Source organism: Eschscholzia californica, unplaced genomic scaffold, assembly GCF_041429995.1.
Source record: "Eschscholzia californica isolate CP2 unplaced genomic scaffold, dmEscCali1.0.p SCAF_1, whole genome shotgun sequence".
Lineage (NCBI taxonomy): Eukaryota > Viridiplantae > Streptophyta > Magnoliopsida > Ranunculales > Papaveraceae > Eschscholzia > Eschscholzia californica.
The window spans coordinates 2,911,828-2,938,072 of NW_028238198.1; the positions used below are offsets into that span (position 1 = coordinate 2,911,828).

A 26,245-nucleotide genomic window follows, 5' to 3' on the forward strand; every position below is an offset into this window, starting at 1 on the left:
ACATAAAGACCTAGTCAATCAAAATTGATTTAGAAGGCATATTTATTGTTAAGCCAAAAAACTTGATTAAAATTTGCTTCTTAATCTTCATCTCTCTCTCTCTCTGTTGCACACTCAATGACTCTCTCTCTCTCACACACTATCTTTCACGATCTTTCCCCCTCCCTTATTCTATCTCTCTCTTACTGTCATGTCCATCTCTCACCCCCTATCTCTCTCACACACACACAACATCTGGCGAAGGGAAGTGTTCCCTTCGCCGGAACCAGACCTCGAGGAGGGTTTTTGGCGAATCCCTCCTCGAGGGTTTTGTGATTGGTCGAAAATGAAATATTTCGTGACCGACCAGTGATGAATGATGACTTGTGGTAGGCCAGACACAAACCATTTGGTGGTCGACTGGTCACGAGATCTAAACCCTTCTCGAGGTCTAGGGTATAGGAAGAGAGACGAGAGAGAGAGAGAGAGAGAGAGAGAGAGGGGGGGGGGGGGAACGAGCAAGAGAGAGAAAAACTGTGTGAAACAACGAAAGAGAGACCGTGTGTGAAGTGGTCGGTGGTCGAAAATGATGGTGGTAGTCGGAAATGGTGATGGTGGTCGGAAGTTATGGAGGTAGAGAGAGAGAGAGAAGATAAAGATTATGGGGAAATTTTCTATCACGAAAGTTTTCCGTTTAAAAGATAAATATGCCCGGTAAGTCAATATCGATTGACTAAGTCTTCATGTCCGGGAGATTTTCCTTTATACCCCAAAGCCACCGCCATATAAAAAGAGAGAAGAGTATATACCCAATGCAACATATGCAGTATTCCCTAAAGGGACGATGACCTAACAAAAATTCTCCTTCCTCTCACCAGACCAAACCGACTCGTTATTAGGTCGTGATACTGCAACACTTTGGAACTTCAATTAGGGTTTTGGACTCCAAACCAAACACGATTCGTCCTTTACTGCACGATCACCAGCAAGTTCAACCGAAAGAATGGTTTTGAAACGCAAGACGACTGCTAAGTAACTTTAGGAGTAGGAGGATGAAACCCACAACTCGATCAGGTACTCATGCATGATTCTCTCTCTCTCTTTCTCTTTTTAGGGTTTTTGTATTGTTAAGATATGTGATACATGAGACGGATGGAGAAGGCGAAGGTGGGACGATCAAGACTAATCTAGGATATTAGAAGATATGGAAGATATAATATCCTGGATTAGTCTTGATCGTCCCACTTCTCGATCCGTTATCACATATCTCAACATGTATTAATTTCAACCCTCATCTGTTTATGATTCTCTCTCTCTTTTTGAGTCGTAGATTCCTGTAGGATGACAGCAACAACAGTGATGGACAAGCTTGACAACAATCTCCTTACGGAAATTCTAATACGACTGCCTGCAAAAGAAGTGACTACATTCAAAATTATCAATAAAAGATGGTATTCCTTGATCTCTACTCCTTTCTTCCTAAATCAACATACTAGTCGTCAAACCAATCGAAATGTTTCTAGTTTTATTTCTTTAACTCTTTCAAATAATATTGTTCAAAAACCTTTACTCAATCTACTTAATACAACCAGTACCATCTTTCTTGACTTACCACCTAAACAGTTTGCCGAGGATAATGTTGTAGTTGTCCTCTCAGCTAGTTGTCATGGACTTCTCGTCCTTTTGCTTGACTACTACATCTGCATTTTCAACCCTTTAACCAAGAAAAAACATTTTATTCCACCTCCGTCCCGATTCTACTGGAATTCGAGTTTTGCATTAGCCTTTGGCCCAACTTCTTCCTCTCCGTATTACTATAACAACTATAAAGTAGTTTGCTTGTATGGAACAAATACGGGTTTGTGCTTCAAGATTTTCTATCCAGATAAAGGCCATTGGATAGAATCCAACAAGACTACCAGGATAAGCTATGATTATGGCTTGCATAGGCACACGCCCGTAGGTATGTGGTCCAGTCATGTTTGCTTTCGAGGGGTTATATATTGGTTAACCGACAGTGGAGTTATTATTGCATTCAATGCGGATAAAGAAGAGAGCAAGATCATTCAAATACCAAAGAGTGTATCTGAAATGGCCGTAAAAGCAATCATTGCACCATTGGATACACGTCTTTTGCTTGCACTTGTAGAAGATGAAATCACTCTTGTAGTCGTTACCCTAGAAGATGAGCTTGTCATTTGGGTACTCCACGATTATGAAAACAATAATTGGAAACTTAAGAGAAAGGATGTGTTAAAGAGGGAGTTATTTTCCGATCACCCTTATATAACACCCATGTTTTTTGATGGCGAGAGGTTGGTCGTAAAAGCCAAAACCTATATTCCTCATGTTGTAGTATATTGGGAGGAACATAATATCCGAACTCGTATTTCAGAATTTTTATGTCGTACGGATAACCTATACAGTTCCCCTTATATAAGCTCTCTAGTTGAGGTCCCGTGCGGCAACCAAGGCGACTGAAGCTTCACTACTATGAATGAAGCATGATTCTTTTAAGGGCACAATCCTATAGTGATGATTTCGATTGTATCTATTCAATTTATATCTCAGTTTAATATTATTTTTGTTCTATTATCATGGAAAATAAATAAGCTTTCCCAATCTTTTCACAAGAGTGTTCGATAATTCGTTATGGTTTCTAGATTAAATACAATTAAAAAGAATATTTTAGTTGCACTAAATTTTTTTATTTTATTTTTGTTGTTTGTCCTTCAAAAATTCCTCTTTCGTTATTTTGATGCTAAAATTGTTGATAGTGATAACCACAACTATTAAGTAGGTAATAATAAAGTTGTTCGGCTTAAGGCCATTGTCTTTGTTGGACTATAGGCCCGGTGTTGTTAATGTTTGAGTGGGTAGTTATCGAGCTTATCACATCTATGATGTATCAAATGCCAAATATCACAACGTACGTAGGTAGATCGTAGTCGTCTTCCAAAAAAATAATTCATTTGCTAAGTTATATATCAAACTTGATTAGCATGTCAATTTACATCTAACAAGTAAAATTTTCTCAAATTCCTTCAAACTTCAAGAGGTATATAGCACACCAGTTTCTTCAAAACTGACTATTTTTCAACTACTCTCAAAGGATTGAAATTCAGCCAAAATGTTACATGTTCAGTTGCAATGCTTCTACTCATGATTAGCACGTCGCTTTACGTAACAAGTCGAGATTTCACGTTATTTCGACATGGACCACATTATTCCTCAAAATTTAAAGGCTACAACAAACAACATTTTTTAAAACTGATATTTTTTAACTAAGTTCAAAGGATCAAAAGACGACCAAAAAAGTTAAAATTGTTGATGTCAAAATTTATCTTTCTGGAATTAGTCGGAATGTTGAGACTGCTAAATGAATCCCACTATGTTTCTCAAGATTTGGGGGGGGGGGGGCGAAACCTACAAGAAAATCGATAATTCTCTGACGCTCAAGACATTCATATTGCCCTTGCAATTAAATGATTGAGTATTGAGTGAACTAGAGTTTATAAAATTGTAACTTACCCGTAGATTGAGACTTGAGAGAGTTTGTTCGTCACTGCCTTCTTCGAGGCAAGTTGCTTACCTTTTTGTCGGCCAGGGGTTCGAGGCATTGGGGTTTCATGCTCCTTTAGAAAGCTTAGTAAATCTACAAAAAAGAACGACCTAAATGACACGGAGAATTAGTTCCACAAGAGCACAAAGGGTTTCATAAATCTTGAATCATCCACGATTGCTCGTTGTGGACTTAGATCTCGGGGCTCAAAACTGTCATTTGAACTGATCAAACCACCGGTTGGGCATGTAGAGGATGAAGATCGATACTCGATGTCTGACTGCGCAGGATGACTATGAGAAATAACGAACGACCCAACTCGTTAGCTCAACTTCAAAATTGATGGCCTCGATCACTAGGTAACTCAATATGACGAGTTACTCTAATGGCCAATGCAAAACAAACAAAAATGATAGTTTATCTGAAAAAATGAAACAGGATTTCAAGTGATGGGACAAATTTGACCATACATTTTTATATTCGTGTTTTTCCAAAAAATGGTATGGAATTCCAAGTGATGGGACAGATTTGACCATAGATTTTATTTTCGTGTGTCTAAAAAATGAAACGGAATACCATGTGATCGGACAGATTTTTCAGTACATTTTTTTGTTCCTTGTGTAAAATTTAGCGCTTACTTCAGATTTCGACCAACTTTTTGTGATATACTTTTAGGGAGGTGTTTGGATGTGGAAAAGAGGACGAGAGGTTGTCCAACCTCCTCCTACTCATTTGCCCGGGAAATTATGAGGTGGTTAGTTTTCCATAACTGTGGGGATGACAATTCAATCAATCAATCCCACATTGACGTGGAACACCCATCTCTCTACTTTCTCTCTCTCTCTAAAACTTGGAACCCCTTTTTGAATCCCTTATTGGTTGGGAAGGAGAAATACAGGATCTCCTTCTGCAACTTCATAAGTATTAATCCTCTCTCTCTCTCTCTCTCTTGGATGATTAATGGGGTATTGAAATTTCCATTTTGTTCTATTTCTTTGTTTGCAGGGTTTTAATGTGAAAAGGAAGGCATGTAAATTTTACAACATCACAGGTTAATAATATTCTTTTCATGATTCTACTCTTTTTTTCTTCTTTTCCTTCGAATTTAGAACTTTCTTTCTTAATAATCCAACCGTGATAAGTCTGTGGCCATCCAATTCAAAATTAATTGGGAATGAGACAGCACGGCATAATATACATTATTTTAGGGCATAATATACATTATTTTTTTTGTTATCAGATCATGTTTTTTTCGCATGTGGGACTATTTTCACAATCTCCATTCCCTCTTAGTCTTCAAAAGATGAAACTGAAGAGAGGGGTGAGTCTAGGAAAGAAACTAGTCCAAAAAGTTTCCATACATTCGGAATTGGGAATCATTGTTAATTTTCTGGTAACGAGTCAAGCCTCAACAGTTATCGATATTCTCCCCTTTTGACAACCAAGCCCAACTAGTACAAGATTTTTTTTCTTGGCGAAGGGTCCAGGAAACCACACAAAAAGGCCTAAACAAGCTTGCAGTTGCAGCCCAGACTCTGGATGCGCCTTCCTTAACAATGTGGGACTATCACATGTCCTGGTTGTTCTTGGGTATTGAATATTCTCTTACAATGGCGTAATACAGTAAAGCTAGTGTCTAGATGGATTTTAGGGCCGGGCCGGGCCCCTTATGGATCTTTTTATGGCCTTTAAAGGCTCAAGTGTCTATGTTAAGGCGTTGCATTTGCTCATCCAGTTCATGTTGTATTCTCATGATGTATCAATGCCATATAGTGATGTAATGACTCTCGAAGTCCTAAAAAGAAAGACAGTCTAACCCAATTTTACAAATTAGTTGAGCTAAATTGGAAGTCTAAATGAGAATGTCCCTAAGGAAGCACATGATTGTTTGTGTTTGTGGTCCTTCGTATGACAGGTTCTCGTTGTTTTGGTGCTAGTAAGCTTCAAGTGAGCTGCTTTCCTAGGTTTGACAATATAGCATTTGATTCGAACTAACAAATTAGTAGAACGAAATCGTTGTAATGGGTGGCTGTGTATCTACACCGAACAAAAACGTAAGGCCGAGGAGGAAGAAGCATTGTCTAAAAACCAAGTCCAACAAGCATCTACGAAAGGTTTCTAGCACTGCAAATACCCCCAGGAAACGGAATAGTAATGCAGGAAGCTTGAAAGATTTTTCTGTTGGTGAGGTTGTACATTTGGAGTGCAGAAGATCTGAGGTTACCAATTTGACAATTCATCTTACTCAGTTACATTGGCGTCACAGTCAGGTCGATTCAGATGGTATTAACTTTTTTTTCCTCTTAAAATTTACTCGATATTGGCTCTCTAATCGTCCCTTTAATGTTAAGAAGATCCACATTTTTTATTCTGCATTCCAAACTTGTTCGTTTTCAGCAATATCCCAAGATGAAGCATGGTTTGATTCTGCCAGTGTTTTGATATCTGATTCTGACTCCGACGATGAGTTCATCAGCGTTCATGGAGGTAGAGTGCCTTAATATTTAATAAACTGATCGAATTAGAATGTCCAAGTCACAGTTTAGGTGAGAATATGAAGGTGATAAGTATGACCTAACAAAGAAAGTTGACAACAGGAGCGAGTGTCAAACTCGTTGTTCAAGAATCAGAGGCTCATAGCAGCTCCACCCAATCACAGAAAATGGAACCACTATGTTGAACCGTCGGGAGAAAATAACTGCCGTAGTCCCACATCGCTTGGGAGAGCGTCCTGAGTCTGGCTATTTTTGTGTGTTCAAGCTTAGTAACTTTGTCAAGAACAAAATCCCGTACCTATTCGGCTTGGGCTTGGATATCAAAAGCCGGGACAGTATTCATAACTGCTAAGCCTTGGGTCATTATAACTTTGTTATGAAATTTAACGGTATTGTTTATCTTTTCCTGCAGACTGTTTTCCTTCTGTCGGCAATTGCATTGGTAATATAACAAACAGCCAAGTTCGTCCTTACGAAGCTCAAGGCATGTTAGATACTAAGTCCAAGTATGGGGAGTTTTATGAGAGTCATTACCTTAAAATAGATGAAACTAAAACCGAGAAGTTCTCCAAAGAACCTGATGGATTTACTGTCGTAACTACACAAGAGTACGAGTTCGCTTGTTTAGCAAAGGCTGATGATGTTTATCTGAAAGAGGATGTTTCTATAGAGAAAACTCAAGACAATTCCTCGAAGTCTTCTGTGATTCGGTTGGTTCCAACCGTCAGCTTCAATGACAAGAATCGTCCTTCATCAAATCCAAGTCAACAATTTCAAAATAAGAAGTCAGCCGTTCTCAGGCTCTCCTTTAAGAGGATATCATATGAGGCTAATGAAGCTGCTGATCTGGGTGAGTTTTATTTCCCTATTTATTCTTAAGTTGTGGCTATCTAATGGAGCTACATGATGCACCCGGATTGGCATATACCACGAATTTATGATGACAAAATTCATGCTAAACCTCTTACCGATCATGTATTTCGTGTACTATACCATGGTTTCAGGTCCAAAGAGATTCTTATATCGCCCACGAGCAGGGCTCACAATTCCACATTTAACAGGAGAGAAACCATCGACCGCGTCTTGGTCTCTAATTGCACCTTCAGTATTTAAACTTCGTGGCGCGAACTATTTCAGGCATGTTACTTGGCTCGGTCGCGCCACTACTTTCTTTTATATACACCCACCACAATCAAGTAAAGTGGTATAGTTTCATTTATTATCTTTTCATGAATTCAATCCCTGAACTGGAATAATCTTTTTTGCAGAGACAAGCGAAAATCCCCTGCCTCAAATTACAGTCCTTACGTCCCTATCGGTATTGATTTATTTGTGTGCCCACGAAAGGTAAATCACATTGCTCAGCACCTTGAGCTTCCGTCTATTGAAACACACCCAAAAGTACCATCTCTCCTGATTGTTAACATTCAGGTATGTTTACTCAATTTCATCATCTTCTTTGAAACAAAATTTTGGGTGAGGCACGAGCTGGTTCTTGATCAATCAGTTTTTTTTCATTGTAGTTACCCACATATCCTGCAGCAATGTTCGTCGGAGATAGCAATGGAGAAGGAATGAGCCTTGTTTTATATTTCAAAGTTTCCGAGACATTTGACGAAGACATTTCTCCTCATTTTCTAGACTGCATAATGGTATGATATATCATTGTTCATTGCAGTTTGAACGGTCTGAAGTTCTTGTTAGACGTTTTTACAACTGAAACAACCTTACTATAAAGCCGGCTAATTTACATATATTTATGCTACAGAGATTTATCAGAGATGAGACAGAAACGGTTAAAGGGTTTGCGAAGGACTGCACTGTCCCTTTTAGAGAGAGGCTGAAAATTATGGCCGGGATAGTTAATCCAGACGAACTTAACTTGAGTTCTACTGAAAGAAAGCTCATGCAAGCTTATAATGAAAAGCCTGTGCTTTCACGCCCTCAACACAGTTTTTTCAAGGTAAGAACATAATTTCGTTATTTTGGTTTAGTCGAAGGCCTGCTTATGATAAGATAGGAAGATACTATTTTTCACTTACCCATGTTTAATACTTAATGCAGGGACCTAATTACTTTGAAATTGACTTGGATATACATCGTTTTAGCTACATATCAAGGAAAGGACTTGAATCCTTTCGTGATCGTCTGAAACATGGTATTCTTGATCTTGGTTTAACCATCCAGGTACAACTATTCTACTTTTTACTCTCTAATGCTTTACAAGGTCTATTGACCCCAAGAAAACAGACTCAGAGTGAGTAGGCAAGGCCCATTCTTTGTCGGTTGTGTTGTGATACCGTGGTTAACAAAACGAGCCGATCGGGGATGTTTCTAGACCAACATGGCCCGTTGTGAGACGGCGTTCAGAACTTTTTCCACTAACATTGTATGGTAATGGTGTTTGCAGGCACAAAAACCAGAAGAGCTACCAGAGCAAGTTTTATGTTGTGTGAGATTAAACAAAATTGATTTCGTAAATCATGGTCAAATTCCAACTCTTATGACACTCAATGAGAATTGATCCTAACCTTGATAGTAGGAGATGCCCATTTTTTTAATCTCAACCTAGAAGAAGATCCAGTGGTCCGAGCTTTGAAACTAATAATAAGAAACAGTTTTCTGTATCGAAAGTTTACAAGAAATACTTTTTATGTTTTCATGTATACGAGGATTTATGTAAAGTTATATTGATCATTGTCCATCTATTTATACAGAACTTTATATATCTAGCTAAGTATGGTATACACTAGGCTCTGTCTGTCGGCTGACAGTTTTTAACAAGTATTCACATCTCATTTATGACTTTTTCGAGTTTATTTGTGACGTATAAGAAACCTCAGGTCAATCGTAGAAAAGGGTTACTTCCCATAAGACACAACATTTAACGAACTCGTCTGCTTGCCCATATTTTGACTAATAGTTTGTTTAGCGATTTTGTAAGAGAACTATTAAGTGGAAAATACTATCTAAAACAAATATACGATTTATATCATTTCCACAGGCAAAAGAAGCAATCATACAACACATTATAGTTTCTGTATTTCCATGTACAAAAGAATAAACGGAGAACTAAATTATTACAATATATGTATATAGTGGATTGATCATCAGAAACATCAAACCACGTCTCACTGAACTAGTTTAACAGGTTATATCTGTTACCATAATTTATCCCTGTAAGTTTGTTAATCGAGCTTCTCTTATTGTTACAAATGACGCCTCTTGATCATCGAGGGTTGCAGAAGATATCAAAATGTGTGTGTGTCTGTGATCTGTAGCAGAGTTTCATGTTCAACACCATCCATCTAACCCTAATTCGTGTTAGGATTTAGTATTTAAGTGTTCTGTTCCTGTTTCATCTGCTCTGCTAAGGCATATTGTGGTTTAAACTGGGTTGAGAAATTGTTCGCTGTGTTGTGGCTACTGTTTTTAGCTGCTGGTACATCATGATTATGTTTTCCTTCATATGTTGTAATGACGGCTTTAGGGTCTGTTGAAGCTCTTTCGACATGTTTACGAACATTACATCCAGCAGTTGTGCATTTATAATAGCTCCTGTAAGATAGTCATCAGATAAATCAGGAAAATACCAACTTGAAATGCAAATTCTAGGTCCGAGCTTTTCTAAATGTGCCCTAATTTTTTCCATTTTTAAGCATAAAACACTGGAATCAGAACAATCAGTCAGGGAAGTTGAACATTTCATTGTTAAAAGTGGAAAGAATTTATAACGTAACTTGCGGACATGTTAGTGGTATTGAATGGTTATTACCTTGGATAAGGGTTGCCTTTGACCACTTTCTGGCCGTACTTGCGCCACCTGAAACCATCGTCCAAAAGATCAACTTCGCTTGTTGTCTGCACAATGATCTTTGATTCTGCGACTGTACGATGTGATGAAGATGGCTCAGATACTCTGGCTCCTATATTCCTGACCAATAACGACATAATTTTGTCAGTAAAGCAAAACAAAATAACCTTTAAGCTATATCAAATCATTTCATCAGGTTAAGGACAGAATATTAACTGTCTCTTTGAGTTAGGTTCATCATAACCTCCCTCATCAACCCTAATTTCGGTTTCATCACCAACTTCTTCATCTTCACTTAATCCAGATAATTGTTCAGGTGTTGCTTGAAAAGTTTCTTGATCCTTCTTAGAAATAGAAGAACCTGCTCCAATCTCATTTGAGTTACTAAAATTGCCAGCCCCAGCATCCACAGGAAACCTTGCATTTCTGTCAGAATTTCCTGCTTCTTTCGAACGCCTAGAGGTTGAAGGTTTTGGATGATCGTGTTTCCCCTTATAGATAATCTCAGTTACATGTCCTTCAAGTGAACGCTCTACCTTCTTTTTGACCGGACAATGTGGGTGGGTACATTTATAGTAGCTTCTAGGATATTCACTACCTTTCACCTGCTTTTGCCCGTATTTCCGCCAGTTGTAGCCATCATCAGCAGGCTTATCAACGACAATGGGTAGAGGTTGCGATCTGATATCTGGATGAGAGGGATCTGACAATTCTGTGATTCTTTTAGTATGTGATGTCAAGGGTTGCACCATTTGGGTTGATGTAGGATTCGAAGTAAACATTGGATGAAGTCCCATTGAAGTGGAAGGATGTGCTGATACCAAAGTTGTATATTCACCTTGACTGTGCATAAAAGATGGTGATTGGACAGCCTGAGCTGTAACTTGCGCCAACGCTTGTTGATGGGACATTCCATAGGCACCCTGCACAAATTCAAATAAGAGAATGAAAACTGTGTATTTGGGCTCGTCAACTTCTGCTCTCTCGAAGAAAAATCATGTATGACAACTGTGAATTTGAGGTGCACATATGGGTTGCACATGGATGGAGTCATGGATCAGATATTCATCGATTCAGACTGCTCAATTAGTGGTTGCCTCTTTCTAACAGGGCATGGGAACAAAAATGTCATTTCTTAGGAGAATCATAAGTCATTTCTTTGGAGGATCATAACAAGCCAATATAGAGATTAGCAGTGGCCGGATGATATAGATATAATCATTGGCCAGGAAAAAAGAAGGTGCAATCCGAAATCTATTATCGACATGGCTGCTAAATGCAGAAAGCTGTATGACAATGAAATGCTATTATAACATTTTTGGACTCCATTACAGATCAAGACTTAGATACATTGACGATTTCCATTTATTAATCTCAAAGTTCGAAATCCACCCAAGAACTAAAAATATTTAAATGGGTACAAGAAAATAAGTGTAAATAGTGACTAATCTACTATTTGATCCAATTTGTTCTCAGGGGAAATAAGATTATCATCTTAGGATTCCGGCTAATCCTTTTTTAAGTAAAAAAAATGCTTCAAAAAAATATTTCGAAAAGATATAATCGTATCCATTCTTACAGATATAATACCAAAATTACATATAGAAGGAAACAATTTGACCTTTTACTTAGCACAAACACAAATCTCAACTTCTGTCAGAGTGGGTACCAAAGAAATGAAGTATATGAGATATAAAATCAACCAAATACATATAAGCTATAACCCACCACTAATTCGTCGAAATTAATTTATTATTGTAATCAAATATCAAGTAAAGTTAACCCTAATATGAAATATGATCTTAAACAAGGTAACTTAGAATCTAATAGATCTCCACAGTGCTGTTATAATTTCCCTCAATAGTGAAAAGTATTCAACTTTTACATAAAACCAACTGTTTAATTTCAACCTTAATCAATACCCAAATCTCCCCCCACAATCAAATACCATATTAGGAAAGAAATTTACTATAAAAATCAAATCTTTATCCAATTAAAGCAAGTTCATTAACAAAACAGAGCAAAATTAATAACATTTCAATGAAAAAATTTACCTGCCCAGGAAGAAAAAATCTTGGAGATTCAAGCAAACTAGTAGGACTTAATCCAGGAGGAATAGTAAACATAGGAGGAGATTGTTGAGTCTTTTGACCTCCATCTTCTATATAAAAATTAGGTCTCCAATTAGTAACAGGAACAGGTGAACCCATAGCTCCGGCTAAAAGCTGAGAAAAAGACCGGTAATCGTTTCCAGGATCATTATCGGAGAAGAAATTGGCAACGAGAGTCATCGGACCTGGACTAGCCCCAACTCCTCCTCCTCCACCAGTAAAGAGATTTTCAATTGATGAACGAGGTGGAACTGTAATTGTAGGTCTAGAAGATGATGGTGGTGGTGTAATTCCTCTGTTTTTATCCGCCATTAATGAACTCTTTCACTTTCAGTTTCTCTCTCTCTAGAACTAGAACAAGAAGAAGAAGAACTGTTTCTCTCTCTCTCTAAAATTGGGGAAATTTGAGAGTAGTAGTTGTTGTTGTTGTTGGTTAGCTGAGAAAAGAAAGAAACTAGGGTTTGTGTTGTGGAATTTCACAAGTAGAAAATCATTTTTGGGATCTCAGACTTCTTTCCAAAAAAAACTCTCTTTTTGTTTGGTTATGAAGATGTGGAAATTTTTTGGTACTAAAAAGTCCACGGCATAGAAACGACGGCCAGAAAATGACATTTTTTATCAAGACTTTTGTGAGTTGTTTTTAAATGCAACTTAAATTCCCTCCAAATTAAACTCAAATTGGATTGATTTACCTCTTACAAATTGTTTTAATTCCCAAATGACCCCCCCACACTCAAGATCTTGACCTAATGGTAATGGAACATCTACTCCTGAAACTCTCGAAAGTCACGATTTGATACTCAATGGATGTAGTAATTCATAATTTAGTAATGGTATATAAATTTAGGATTATTTACGACAGTTATGTCATGTGACCAACTAATTTTGTTGGCTACCAATATTGTTCGGCGTTTCTATTAGCTCTCATAGATGTATTAGAGAGAAAAGTGTATAACAAGATAGGTAGAACTCAATCTAACGAAAAAATTTACAGCAACAGAAAAATAAAAATGTTAGTTAGTGTGGGTGGGCAACGAGGCGAGTTGGTCACAGGGGCCATTTGAAAATTAACTCTAAAAATACTTTCCAAGAGATTTAGCATATAAAGTAATTTGTATGAATTTAAGTTGTAGGAGTGTCCTTAGGATTCCTTATAATGGATATGCTCTGTCACTAAATCTTCTAGTTAGTCACCAATACTGTTAAGCATTTCTATTTAGACTTTATAAACGCGTCAACTAAGAATGTACAAAATACGAAGGGTAAAATCAAACTAGTGGAAGAAGTGACAATAATGAAAAAAAAGTAGAAATGTTGGCCAACGTGGACAAACAACTGGACAAATTGGTACATTCTAAGCCTTCTAAGCCATTTGGAGATTAACTTTAAGAAACACTTCTCAATAGATTATTGAAGGAATAATTACTAAATTTTTGTTGGTAGGGTTTATATGTTAACAAAACGACATTTCACTCAATTGGTTAGACATATCAATATTTAAGAAAGTTTGAGAACGATCGTGATTGTTCTTCTTAATAACGGTTTGAAATAAATGGACTACATTTAGACGTGTCTAACTAGTAGGTCAAACTTTTTTAGTTGTATAATACTTTTGAATAAAGTTTAATATAAGACTGTGTGTAACATGTACATCAATAGAAATAACTTTTCTTAAGAGCCACTAACATCCTTGGAGGAAAAGTAAACAATTTTAGGAGGAATTTAGTTAACCCTTCAAATAGATTAGATCATAATATATATATATATATATATATATATATATATATATATATATATATATATATATATTATTCTTAATGAACAGTTTACTTGGCTCTTCTAGGTTCAAATAAACAGTGTAATTTTTTTTTTGTTTAAATAAGAATCAGAGTAATTTGGATAAAGGATAATGTAATATAGGATATACTTGATCCTAAAAGGTTTAAATATAAGGTAAAAATGTTAACTAATAGTTTTAGAGGGAAAAATTGGAATACTTTTCCTGTTTAAGTTTTATACTATACCAATTGATCAAGCGGGATTTTGATATTGTTATATATTAATTATGAATCGTACTGCAAGCTTGCTCTAGAAAATTATATAATTCAAAAATATCATTTTCTGAAAATAAAACCGGATAAAATATCGATGATCAACTATCTGAGTCTATTCGTTCCCTCTATCAGTGAAAATTTTATAGATTAAATTTTCAACTCCGCGTATTTGCTTAAATGCGTGCTAACCCGTCAAAATTACTATGATCATAAATTATACCTCTTTAAAGAGTTATAATAGTTAAATATTCTTTTAGAATGATTATGAATAGATTAGGATGAATTTAGGATTAGTTGGTGATAATTTGAGAGTAATTAATATCAACAAAAAGGGAAAGGATAACCCACTTGATAGATTTGTTTTAATAAATTCATTTTTAAACACAATACTCATTAATTTAAAAGAGTGCCTCTATAATAAACAAATGGGTGCCTTTTGTCCTAAAACATTAAATTTTGTTATAAGTAGTTGGGTTCGTGCTGGGCACCTAACAACATGTTATGATAATTTGGTGCACATCAACTAGTAGATGATCAAAATCTTAGTTGTCTAATCTATTGACTTTAAAATTTAGATCATTGACCCAAGACTTCACCAACTTCATATTTCTTTTAACCTAAAATTGGCATATGACATCAAGAGAGTGGTACAATAACTTATAGGGTGAGGCGGGCCCATCTTTTTTTTGCTCTATGGCCCGCCCATGTCTTGGCACACGATAAGTCTCAGTCTAATCTGTATAGTCCTGGAACACTCGGACTGGACTGAGTCTGTATTGTTCGATCACAACATATAAGATATATAATCCTCATTTCCTCGGACTGACCCTGTCTGTGGAGGCGCTCAAAACACGGGCCAAGAGTAAGAAAAAGAAGGGCGCCAATAAACGCTCCCTAACTTGTATAGTTCCATATGTTATTCAATGTCAATGTAGAGCCATCAATGTCAATCTACCGCCATCAATAATAATTAACATTTTTAATATAGTTGATGAAAATATATAATTAATAATATGCTTCATCAATTTCCCAATTAAATTCTGAGTAAGATTTTGAAAACATATTTGACGATAAAGAGTTGAATGTGATCACCAAAAATCTCATTATGACATAGTGTTTCGTACATATACACTAATACATCAATCAAACTCCGAGCAAGACTTTAACATGTTTGACAATAAGGAATTGAATGCGATTACTGAGAATCGCATTATGAAAAACTGTTTTATACCCACTTAGTATGAATTTTACCCGACGATATTGAGTGCGATTTTGTTAACTCACTTGTGACGCGAGTGAACAACACTCGGAAACCTTACTAGTAGGGTTTTCTTCAAAACGGTGTAGAAGGATGAATAGTTAAAGAAATGGATTGAAGAAGGAACTTTAAACATGAATCACCATGTAAATTGATTGATAAATACGAGTTCTTTAAGAATGAGAAATCAAGAACAATCAATGGATGAACTTGGTTTCGATTCTTCTAAAGTAACTAACTTCTTAAGAAAAATTGAAACCTTCTTCTTCTATGGAAGTTTACAAGCAGCCATTTCTCTCTTCTTTGATTTGTACTGACCCAACATTTCAGCGACAGTTCTGCAACGACATTCTTTTCCGGGTCGGATTACATCTCCATAAACAGCCATTTCTATAACGTCGAGCTCCTTATCTGTACAATAAGATAATAACCATCTATCTAATTTAGAGTTTGTAATGAATAACTTCATTGAAAAGAAAATCACGCCTAGAAAGAGAGAAAACGCCTCAAGTTTTTCACATCAACACGCGGAATCTATGACTATTAAGAGATGTGAATTCGACAGACACAAATACGGAAATATTCGAAGCACACGTGTTTAGACTTTTGGGAGAAACAAATCCTTAAAGGAATACCTGAATCTAAATCAATTCAATGGATATGTCTAATAATTCAATTACTAGTGTCTTTCGTTGTAAAGCAAGCAATCTCTTTGCCCAATGTCGATACTTCTGATACGGAAGAGTTCTTAAAAGACATAGTTGAATATAAACCAGTTCATGAAAAGCTTAATTCTTGTTAGTTTATGTAAATCACAATATAACAAGTTAACAACATCATCATGATCATCATCACAAATGGAAGTTCCAGATTTCAGATACCATTAGAATGAAGATCACAAGGAAAACAAGAAAAAGGATAAGAAAGAAGTCCATATGTGAGGTTAGCGATGTTCATTAGACAAGTTATCTACTGTAAACTTTAAACCTAGTATCAACAAGAAGCAAAGACAACATACACCTTCAAAGTAAGGCCATTAATGTCCTCGGCCAATTGTCGCATTAAGCAAACCGAAGCTTGAGACAAAAGACTCTAATTGCCGAAAGAATAAATCTACTACACGAGTTGTCCAACATTCTCAGATTCTGGAGCCAGTACGAAACCAGCCCATAGAGAATGCAAGGCCTTCAATTCACCATTAAAAGAAGTGGACGGAGAATTGTTATCAGGGATCTCATTACTCTCACACAATGTTTTTAAAGTTCACGGAGTCCCCAATACAGATAGGAAGGTGGTTCGACCACACTACCTCCGCTCGTGGGACGTTCTCTGGTCTAAAGATACCCTATTGAAAAATATAGTCTTGCTACAACACTTACTAGGAAACCAGTGTTCCCCTAGTAATAATGAATACTACTCGTTCTATAACCTAAAAAGCAAGGATAACGAGATATTTTGAGGTTAAACGGTCCATACTTCAAGACTCGGAAGAAAACTAAAGAAGAAGGAGATAGATCATCGTATTATGGCATAACTCTCACCATTTCGGCTTCCAAAGCTTAATATATTCGAAGATATCGGTAACTTTAGCTGAGTTAAGCAAAGACTCTAACCACTTCTTTAAGTTGTCATTCCTTCAACACCCAAAACCACCTTTCGGCCTTTTATCTCCATATAATTGAAATTTGCAAGTTTATTAAAGATCAAGCTCCAAATCTAGAAAACGGGTGCAGATTATGCCTAAATATATGTATACATAACCTTATCACATAGGCTTATTGTATATAGACATTATAGATTTGTGTTTACTAGATATCGTGTGGTTCGTGCTTCGACCTAGGATATTGTTGGTATGTTTAAGATGGCTTAGCTTTCGTTGCATTGAGAATGAAGATCGTGGGAATGTGTGTTTTATAGGATAGGTTTTACAGGTAAGACCGGTTCATTATAGAGGAGACTCTACCAGATTTTAGTCTCGTCTGTGAATTGCCACGACGTCTCTTCCGAACATATTTTAGGCACGGGGCCTTAAAGTGGTGAAGAAACTAATCATGGAATAGAGGTTGTGAATGATCTTAGAGCATCCAAAAAATCTAGCACTATACCATTGAAACAAAGAGGTCAGAGAACATACCAGTAAACTTGACGTCGCAGGAGAAACCTTGCAACTCACTTTTATCGATCTTGTCTTTATCTGATTTAAACCTATTAACCCTTGTCTGAAGAATTTGACAATTCTCAGCTATGGATTCTCCACCTGCAACCCAAAAACCCTAGTTTACAAACCCAACCTCAAATTCCTCAAAAATTCCAAATTTAACTGAAATTTTGCAGACTGAAATGGAACAAATTTCACACCAAACTACAAATCAACAAATACCCAAAACTCAGATGAGCTTCTAATACTCAAAAAACAGCAAAAGATTACATCCCTAAAACTGATTAAATTGAAAAAAACTTGCCAACCCAGAACTGAAAACTTGACAAGAACAAAGTGAAATAAATAATTAAGGTATTGATGATGATGATACCTTTGGAGAAAGGGACTATATGATCATATTCAAAGCAGAGACAACCTTGACAATTGCAGAATCGCTTACAAACGATATTACCAGCTGCATCTTTTCGCCATCTCTCTGGATGTCTACCAGGAACTACCTCAGCGTTTGCCCAACACAAGCTTTTAGCTTTTGCATCGAAGAATCTCGGTCTCTCTTCCTTGTTATTGCTACTACTAGAGTGAGATCGAGTAGGTGAAGAAGAAGAAGAAGACATCTCTCTCTCTCTTTCTCTCTAAATTTGAATTGATTACTAAGTGTTTGTTAAAATGCCCCAAAAAAGTTGTAGCTACTTTTTGGCTCTTGCTTCAGGAGAATACCCGCCAAAACTCTAGCAGGTTCTTGGGTAGGGGAAGGAGAAAAGCACATTCATTCGAATGAGGGTTGTGGACCTCTAGACCAGACATTTTGTAACGCCCCCACCTCACGTTCATTCCACTGTGGTCTTGGGTGTCTAAACTAGACGATGCTAAGTCGGCCCAAGTTTAAACCTGCATAGGACCAATAAACAGCTTATGCGCCTATCCAAACAATATGCCCTTCCAAATAAATAATACATCGTGTAACCCAAAGTAACCCTAGGACGGGACATTCGGGAATGTATAAGCCTAAAACACTGATTTTCCAGACCGTAAAAAAAATATCTACAGTCAAACATCAAGTCAGATCAAATCTCAGGCCTGCTTGATTGGATTGTTAAAATATTTGCAGATACAGATGATGTCAACATTGTTTGCCCAAGCAAACTCTCAGGTGTTTGTTTTTTTTACGTCAGAATCTGAATTAGTTGAATATGAATTTTTAAATCTTAGTTAACCGTTTCATATTTATACCCCTATTTAATCATTTCCCATCATTGTCTCTTGCCCCGTCTCGTCTCTTTTTCCTCAGTCCGGTGAATCTCTTCGGTGAAATGTATCTATCTCGACAAACTCTATTTCTCTCTCGGCTAAATCTTTGTGTGTCTCTGTTGGGTAAAGTCCATCTCTCTTTCTCTCAATTCCTCTCTCTCTCTCTCTCTCTCCCCGGCAAAATCTCTCTCCATCTCTCTGTTCCTCTTTTTCTTTAACCGAAAATGTTGGTGGTGGTGCAATTTGCTGTTAGAGGGTTTCGTCAGATCTGTTAGAGGGTTTAAAGGAAACTTGGATTTCGATTAAGAATTCAAAAATATTATCTTTTATATCTCCATCAACATGATCAACAACAGAACAAAATAGGATTTGGATGATGTCGGAAGGAGAGAGTGGTGGTGACGGGGTGGTGGTGTGCTGGTGATTGGGTGGTGGTGCGGTCGGAGGTGGTGGTGTGGTGGTGATGGTTAGGTGAAGAGGGTGGAGGCAGAAGTAAATTTTTAGATTTAAAGGGCTAAAAGTAATCATTTTGTATATTTCAGATTCCTCCCTTTATTCAGCCCATTTCAAACCTCAAGCCCATTCAGCAGAACTTAGTGAAGAAAAAAAGCGAACATCTAAAATCTGAATTGAACCCCAATTCAGATTTCAGATCTGAAAATTTTGAAAAACAAACAGCACCTTATGATTTATACCAGACTTTCTGATAGTATTGGTGACTTCCCTGCTTTCAGGGATCTTCTACTTGCCCTTCCAAGCTTTCAATTTATACTTCTAACAACACTACTCTTAAGAAAACAATTTAAGAGGTCAGAAATTGAATCTTAAGAAAACAAGCATAAAATAGAAGATAGTTAGAAAGCCTGCAAGCAAATTCATCACATCCCCCCATCCATCTATATAAAATACAAATCACTTATTTCCAAGGAGAATGCTAAATACTTGTGTTTTCCAAAAGCCTCCACAATCCTCAAATCAAATAACAATCACAAATATGTTCTTTTTTCTGTCCATAACAGAAAGACTTGGTAGTACTTCTAATTGTAATAGTAGTAGTATTAGGAGTAGAGTTACTCTTTCACAACTCTCATAGTTTACTTAGGGCCAATGTCCTTAAGAGCATTGATCTGCTCCTCTCCCATGGCAGACATCACAGATACAACAAGATCTTTCCCCTCAGCAAAACCATCCTTGATCTGTTCATTCAATTAAATTAATCAAGTAAATCACTGTAATAAAGAAAAAAAAAATCAAAATCACATTGTAATTGTGAAACAAGATTGTTTTCACTAACCTGGGTGAGCAGACTTTCATCGGTTGGGAGCTTCAGATCATCCTTGGTGCTACCATTTTCAGTCAACAAACTCACCTAGGGCATTTTGAAACAATGTTAAATGATAAATTTATGCTAAATGGTTCAGTAAACTAGAGTGAAGTAAAATAGTTTAACATACAAATCCGTCTTCGGAGATGTCAATCAGCTGGTAGTCAGTACGGTTAACATGAGGAACCTGAAATGCAAGCACAAACGCATGTTAGTATCTAGGGCAGATCATTAATCACTTGCAAACATAAAAAGAAGAATTTCGTATAAAATGATTTCATACGTCACAGTTATGGGACGAGGGCACAATATCTTCAAGCTTCTTGCCATTGAATATGTCAATTGCGACAAAGTGACACTTAGCATGACCGTGCTTCCCAGTTTTGGAAGTTGAAACTTCGACAACCTGTAAAAGAAGTGCATGTAAGAATTATAAGAGAATACAATCATAAATTATCGTAAACAGAAATCCCATTCATTATATAAACAACAGCCTTTGAAGAAATTAAAACCAACTGGTTATGTTCCTCTCTCAAGAACCTACTGCTTTAGGTACATATTGAATGGACTTCCGAATTCCCCACCCTGTCAAGAAACCATATCTTTTTGGGATCTCACTCTGCTCCCTCATTCGAACCTCTGAAGGCTTCCGAAGTTTGAACTTGGAAAAACATCCAACCATGGAAAAAAACATTCTTCCCTAACTAATCGTTTACAAGTTACCTAGTTTTTTCTCTACATTGAAGAAACTCGACCGAAGTTGATATTACGCCAAAAGTCCTTAACTTCGTCAAGAGAAACACTGAAAAAGGACTTAAACGAGACGACTAAAAGAAAGGGATCGAATTGGCTTGTGAATCATTAAATAGAACGAGAATGAGGCTATATCACACACAATACTGAGGTTGTGGAACAAAAGTAACAAACCTAATCAAACCAAAAACAGTAAATCTCGATGCAACGATAAGTGGTTTGAAGAAAACAACAATAGATAAGCAAAGGGTTACTATAAATTAACCAAATAAAGTCAGGATGAAGAAAAAACATCGACCACAATGTGTAGATGAACAATAATCTCTGGATAATCATGGAACAGTTCCATATTCCAAAATAATTAAAATCCATGACAAATAAAAATCAGATCTTCTCATGGTATAACGTTACAATAACAAAGGAACTCATTAGAAACCCTAATTAATCATGGAAACCATTGATCAAGTTAACTAATAAATCAGTCAAGGATCTTAAGACAATCATAAGAACGAAATATAATCGATTAAACAAAAAAACACATATTCATGAAATAAAGATCTAACAGAAACCCTAAAAACCCAGATCTAGTATTACAATAATCAGAAAAGGGTATATATCAAGAGAAAGAACGAACCTTGCAAGCTCTTCCTTTGATCACAATGTAACCATTCTTACGGATGGTACCAGCTTGCTGAGGATAAGTCTTTGAAGCTCCAGCATCAGCTTTGGATTCAAAGTGGTGTTCTTCGTCAGACATAATTCAAAAAGCTTTGGAAGAAGCCGAAACCCTAAAAAGGAGAAAAAAAATCAAGAGAGAGAAAGAGTTGGAAGAAGATGAAGGCGGAGGAATTGGGGAAAGATTTATGTAGCTTTTTATTTATAGGGTTTATAAACCTCGCGTTGCATTTACGCTGCTAAAGAAAGAGGTCCCGCACGTGCGACTTTATCGCCCAAAGATGTTATCCAAAATACAAGTTGGTTCCAAACCGTTTCAACTAGATCTAAGAAGCAAGATCCAGACCTCGAAAGGAATAAAGGCAGTATATTCGAACACACTATTTGCCACCCCAGAAGACCGACATGATTCAAGTGGGAAAGGAAGCACAAATGTAGTAGATTCCCTGGAAGATGATATACCGTTGGCAGATGTTCGGGTCCGAAAACAATTCAAAAAGACAACTCGATCAACTTCACAGTCCGATGTGGAAGGAAGGGTCACGGCAACCCAAATGCCGCCTGAATTATGAATACTTTAGCCTGGAATTGTCGGGGTTTAGGGAACACCCCGACAAGAGAAACTTTATCACAGTTCCTAGGAGCAATCCGGCCTTCACTGGTTTTCCTCTCTGAGACAAGAATTACTGATTATAGTCCTTTACCTTGTTTCAGTAAATTTAATCTAATTAAATATTTTTATGTACCGTCTTGTGGTCGTAGTGGTGGTTTATTATTACATTGGTCGTCCGACTTGGATGTTATAGTAAATTCACACTCTACGAATTATATTCATATAACTATTACTAACTCTATTAGTCCAAACCCTTGGGATATGTTATGTATTTATGGTCCTCCAAGGGTTCAGGACAAAGCATGTTTTTGGAATGATATTTTAAATAAAATCAGATCTATTAATAATTCCTTTTGTTGTATAGGAGATCTGAATGCTATCACTAATAGATCGGAAAAGAGCGGGGGTTCCTCAAACATTCCGTTCATGTCGCATTTTCAGAAGTTTGTTAGGGATGCAAATCTGGTTGACTTAGGATACAATGGTCCTGGATTTACCTGGACAAATAGTAAATCGATTCATCATTTAACAAGAGAACGTCTCGACAGAGTACTTTGTGATTCAAATTGGTTACTCGAATTCCCGGATTCCGGAGTATTTCACCTTCCAAGATATAACAGTGACCATGCCCCTATACTTTTGAAATTAAAGGTTCAGGGACAAATCATGAAGACAATCTCAAAGTATGAACTTTTTTGGACTAAACATGATGACTATGATTCTATTTTTTCAACAGAATGGGATAAAGCAGAAGGTAACCTCATGGACAAGTTTCAACTTATCAAGAACTCCATACAACTCTGGAGTAAAAGGGCGTTTGGGTTAATTAAAAATAGACTAGCCATCTTAAGGAAGAGACTGTCGGATATTCAAGCAATTAATCCTACTGACTCTTCTCTATCATTTGAAAGCTCTATTCAGGAACAAATCATCTACTTGGAGGAAGTCCAACGGACTAAGGCGGAACAGAGAGCACGATCGAACTGGGTTAAAAACGGAGATAGAAATACAAAAGCATTCCATCTCGCGGCATCAATTAGAAAACAGAAAAATTATATCCATCAGATAAAAACAAATTCGGGGCAGACAGTAACAAAAGAAGAAGACATTGCAAAGGAGATTATTGGGCATTTTCAGAACATATTTCAGGAGGAGCCAGTACGACATCCGCCAATCGAGATTTTAAATGCTTATAAGGTCATCTCGGATTATAATCAGGACCACTTCTCGAGGGTGCCAACAAAGGAGGAGATCAAAGATGTTGTGATGGAGATGGGATCAATAAAAAGCCCGGGGCCAGATGGTTTACCAAACTTTATTTTCCAGCGACATTGGGACATCATAGGGGACGAACTTACTCAATATATCCAATCGGCATTCCAAACAGGTTCCATCGATCCTTCTCTAAACCTTACAACTTTGGCTTTGATCCCCAAGTGTCAACACCCGAGTTTGGCCTCAGACTATAGGCCGATTTCCCTTTGCAACTCGATTTATAAGTTCATCACTAAATTGATAGCAAATAGAATTCGACCTTGCTTAGAGGAATCAATAATGTGGACCCAGAACGCATTTGTACCCAACCGTCATATTTTGGATAACATCGTAATTACTCAGGAATTATTACACTCTATGAGTCAATCCAAAGCTAAGAATGGAGCTTTCGCCCTTAAAATGGATATGGCGAAAGCTTATGACAGAGTAAATTGGGGTTTTCTTAAAAAAGTACTTATTGCCACGGGTTTTTCTGGCCGCCTCTTAGATCTTATTATGTCATGTGTTACTACTGCTAGGTTTAATATAAAATTGAACGGAAATTTAGTGGGGGATTTTCAGGCCACTAGAGGCCTGAGGCAAGGATGCCCCTTGTCCCCCTACCTGTTTATCCTTACCTCGCAGTCTCTCTCTCTCCTTATTTCTCATTATGAAATCAATAATCAGTTTACAGGTTATAGGATAAATCGGTCCAGTCCTAGCATTACACATTTGCTGTTTGCTGACGACCTCATTATCTTCGGGAGAGCTAACTTACATAATTTAGATTCAATATTACATATGATGCAAGTTTATGCAGATTTCTCGGGCCAAAAAGTTAACTTCACCAAATCATCTCTGTTCTTTAGCAAAGGAGTCCAAGATAATATCAAATCAGCTTTCATCTCCCAACTAAATGCTCCTCTAATGACAGATCAGGCTAAGTACCTTGGAGCATTAATCCTCAAGCCAGGTAACAGAATAAATAGTCATCAATGGTTAGTAGATAAATTTGATAAGAGTCTTGCAGGTTGGAAGGAAAAATTCATAACACAAACAGGTAAGACTGTCCTTATCAAATCAGTTTTGTCATCATATTGCACATACCCTTTCGGCTATCAAATACTTCCTAAGCATATCATTAACAGACTAAGCAAGGCAGAGAGAAGTTTTTGGTGGGGTCATTCTAATGACATTACTAAAATGCACTTCATTAGATGGGAGATTATTTGTTCTCCAAAGCATAAAGGTGGATTAGGTATTAGGAATCTCCAATTAGCCAATGAGTCTTTAGTGGCAAAATTGACTTGGAGACTCTTAACAAATGCAAATGCAGTTTGGGTTAAACTTCTAAAATCGAAATATTTTAAAAATGATGACTTTTGGACTACGGATAGTCCATCTTCGACATCCCCTCTCTGGAAATCGATTCAACACACTAAACCCACCATGAGACGTAATGTTTTATGGCAAATAGGAGATGGAACAAGGGTTAAAATAAAAACAGACCCTTGGATCCCAAACTTGGTGAACAAAATCCCCATTATCATAAATGAATTACCAAATAATGTATTCTGGGTGGCAGATTTGATAAACACAGAGAATAATAGTTGGAATCATGATCTTCTAACCACTTACTTTAATCAAGAAACTGTGCAGGCTATCCAAGAAATTACTATTCCTCACAGCACGAGAAGGGATAAACTAATATGGTGCCAAAATGAGAATGGGAAATTCAACACTAAGTCTTATTATACAGAGATTAATACTTTCCCTATTTTAAGTCAAGAGGCTATTGATTTTCCATGGAAGGAATTCTGGAAAATTAAAGAAATGAACCCTAATATTCATCAATTTATTTGGAAAATCGTTCATAATGGAATAGCCACTCTTACCAACATAGGAAAAAGGGTTCAAAGTATACCTCAAGATTGTCTGTTATGCAACTCAGGAGACCCAGAAACATTGAATCACCTTTTCGGGGCTTGTCCTACATTCAACCAACTGTTACTACAAACAGGGATCTCGGATCTGCAACATATGGGCGAAGAGGTCATTAGAAATCTTGCTAGACTCCTACTTGATAAAGAAAACAGGAGTAATTGGTTCATTTACACTTATCTCATATGGGAATATTGGAAGATGAGGAATAACAAACACTTTCGTCATCAAGAAGTAGATCTCAGTCGCTGTTGGTGGAATACGAAAGAGGCACTCAGGTATGTTCCATCTCTCTTTGAATCAAATCCCTCATCATTTTCTCTAACTTCTGGAACAGAAAATTGGAACCCTCCAGCTACAGGTAAGATTAAAATAAATTGTGATGGCTCGTTCATGGAAACTAGAGCATCAGCAGCTTCGGTTGCTAGAGACTCGAGTGGAGTAATCATTGGGACAAAGAAGATGAGATTCAGACCAAAATCGGCACTTCACAGCGAGCTAATAGGGTTTCGGTTGGGAGTAGATTTGGCCGACGATCTAGGGTTAGAGGAGTTTATATTGGAGGGGGACAGTAGGGTTTTGGTGGATCTCTTATCCATCGACGGCCTGGAGACACCTTGGCGTTTAACGGCTGAGATTGAGGACTTGCGTGGGAGACTCACAAACCGCCATGTCCACATTTCATTCACTCCACGTTACTGCAACCAGCTGGCTCATTCTTTGGCGAGTGGAGTTTAGTCCCTACATTTGATTTGTTTGTGGTTTGACCCATTAAGGTTAACTTTTAATACTCTGTTTCAAGAGATGTATTACATTTGGTTTATTAAACATTTACCCTCAAAAAAAAAAAAAAAAAAAAAAAACAAAATACAAGTTGGTTCCGCACGTGCCATTTATCGACCTAGATATTTTTATTTTTTTAGAATTGTTTAGCGTGCCTCCAACCCTTGACCTCTAAGTGGAAAATTATACTTATTACCACTCCAACCAAGGGTTGTTGGCC

At 37.0% G+C, this 26,245-nt stretch overlaps 5 protein-coding genes and 1 long non-coding RNA gene across 6 annotated transcripts; 3 read left to right on the forward strand and 3 right to left on the reverse strand.

The window, feature by feature from the left end:
* The first annotated feature begins 793 nt into the window (after positions 1-793).
* Positions 794-2,681, forward strand: LOC147563222 (F-box protein At1g20360-like). The gene is made up of 2 exons (XM_086635665.1): positions 794-1,053; positions 1,310-2,681. Exons 1-2 carry the CDS (start codon positions 1,032-1,034, stop codon positions 2,458-2,460), a joined length of 1,173 nt encoding a protein of 390 aa, XP_086491791.1. The 5' UTR covers positions 794-1,031; the 3' UTR covers positions 2,461-2,681.
* Positions 2,682-4,071: 1,390 nt separating this feature from the next.
* On the forward strand, positions 4,072-8,764 carry LOC147563223 (uncharacterized). Its single transcript, XM_086635669.1, has 11 exons — positions 4,072-4,462; positions 4,547-4,592; positions 5,457-5,824; positions 5,939-6,028; positions 6,449-6,886; positions 7,041-7,173; positions 7,305-7,467; positions 7,560-7,688; positions 7,805-7,999; positions 8,101-8,223; positions 8,447-8,764. Exons 3-11 carry the CDS (start codon positions 5,563-5,565, stop codon positions 8,558-8,560), a joined length of 1,647 nt encoding a protein of 548 aa, XP_086491795.1. The 5' UTR covers positions 4,072-4,462; positions 4,547-4,592; positions 5,457-5,562; the 3' UTR covers positions 8,561-8,764.
* A 242-nt stretch (positions 8,765-9,006) lies between these two features.
* LOC147563224 (putative WRKY transcription factor 3) lies at positions 9,007-12,571 on the reverse strand. The gene is made up of 4 exons (XM_086635672.1): positions 11,905-12,571; positions 10,067-10,773; positions 9,812-9,970; positions 9,007-9,594 (listed from the first exon to the last, which is right to left on the reverse strand). The coding sequence occupies exons 1-4, from the start codon at positions 12,271-12,273 to the stop codon at positions 9,375-9,377; spliced, it is 1,455 nt and encodes a 484-aa protein (XP_086491798.1). The 5' UTR covers positions 12,274-12,571; the 3' UTR covers positions 9,007-9,374.
* A 2,829-nt stretch (positions 12,572-15,400) lies between these two features.
* LOC147563225 (HNH endonuclease domain-containing protein) lies at positions 15,401-18,500 on the reverse strand. Its single transcript, XM_086635676.1, has 3 exons — positions 17,805-18,500; positions 17,408-17,530; positions 15,401-15,684 (listed from the first exon to the last, which is right to left on the reverse strand). The coding sequence occupies exons 1-3, from the start codon at positions 18,046-18,048 to the stop codon at positions 15,542-15,544; spliced, it is 510 nt and encodes a 169-aa protein (XP_086491802.1). The 5' UTR covers positions 18,049-18,500; the 3' UTR covers positions 15,401-15,541.
* Positions 18,501-19,556: 1,056 nt separating this feature from the next.
* Positions 19,557-21,703, reverse strand: LOC147563226 (eukaryotic translation initiation factor 5A-3). The gene is made up of 5 exons (XM_086635679.1): positions 21,394-21,703; positions 20,290-20,412; positions 20,137-20,193; positions 19,977-20,051; positions 19,557-19,878 (listed from the first exon to the last, which is right to left on the reverse strand). The coding sequence occupies exons 1-5, from the start codon at positions 21,514-21,516 to the stop codon at positions 19,777-19,779; spliced, it is 480 nt and encodes a 159-aa protein (XP_086491805.1). The 5' UTR covers positions 21,517-21,703; the 3' UTR covers positions 19,557-19,776.
* Positions 21,704-24,864: 3,161 nt separating this feature from the next.
* LOC147563227 (uncharacterized) lies at positions 24,865-26,052 on the forward strand. The gene is made up of 2 exons (XR_015236390.1): positions 24,865-25,520; positions 25,580-26,052. It is a non-coding gene; the product is annotated as an uncharacterized LOC147563227 (long non-coding RNA).
* Positions 26,053-26,245: the final 193 nt, after the last annotated feature.

Bases quoted from the DNA above. Each gene is read 5' to 3' on its own strand.
- LOC147563223 (XM_086635669.1), top strand. From the start codon at position 5,563: ATGGGTGGCTGTGTATCTACACCGAACAAAAACGTAAGGCCGAGGAGG. The intron at 7,689-7,804 runs GTATGATATATC...TTTATGCTACAG, and splicing joins ATTTTCTAGACTGCATAATG to AGATTTATCAGAGATGAGAC. The intron at 8,224-8,446 runs GTACAACTATTC...TGGTGTTTGCAG, and splicing joins ATCTTGGTTTAACCATCCAG to GCACAAAAACCAGAAGAGCT.
- LOC147563224 (XM_086635672.1), bottom strand. From the start codon at position 12,273: ATGGCGGATAAAAACAGAGGAATTACACCACCACCATCATCTTCTAGA. The intron at 10,774-11,904 runs GTAAATTTTTTC...GAATTTGTGCAG, and splicing joins GATTTTTTCTTCCTGGGCAG to GGTGCCTATGGAATGTCCCA. The intron at 9,971-10,066 runs GTTAATATTCTG...GTTATTGGTCAG, and splicing joins GAACCTAACTCAAAGAGACA to GAATATAGGAGCCAGAGTAT.
- LOC147563222 (XM_086635665.1), top strand. From the start codon at position 1,032: ATGAAACCCACAACTCGATCAG. The intron at 1,054-1,309 runs GTACTCATGCAT...TTTGAGTCGTAG, and splicing joins GAAACCCACAACTCGATCAG to ATTCCTGTAGGATGACAGCA.
- LOC147563226 (XM_086635679.1), bottom strand. From the start codon at position 21,516: ATGTCTGACGAAGAACACCACTTTGAATCCAAAGCTGATGCTGGAGCT. The intron at 20,413-21,393 runs GTTCGTTCTTTC...CTTCTTTTACAG, and splicing joins TCAAAGGAAGAGCTTGCAAG to GTTGTCGAAGTTTCAACTTC. The intron at 20,052-20,136 runs GTATGTTAAACT...AAAATGCCCTAG, and splicing joins ACATCTCCGAAGACGGATTT to GTGAGTTTGTTGACTGAAAA.
- LOC147563225 (XM_086635676.1), bottom strand. From the start codon at position 18,048: ATGTCTTCTTCTTCTTCTTCACCTACTCGATCTCACTCTAGTAGTAGC. The intron at 17,531-17,804 runs GTATCATCATCA...TTTGGGTTGCAG, and splicing joins TATAGTCCCTTTCTCCAAAG to GTGGAGAATCCATAGCTGAG. The intron at 15,685-17,407 runs GTATGTTCTCTG...CTTATTGTACAG, and splicing joins CTGCGACGTCAAGTTTACTG to ATAAGGAGCTCGACGTTATA.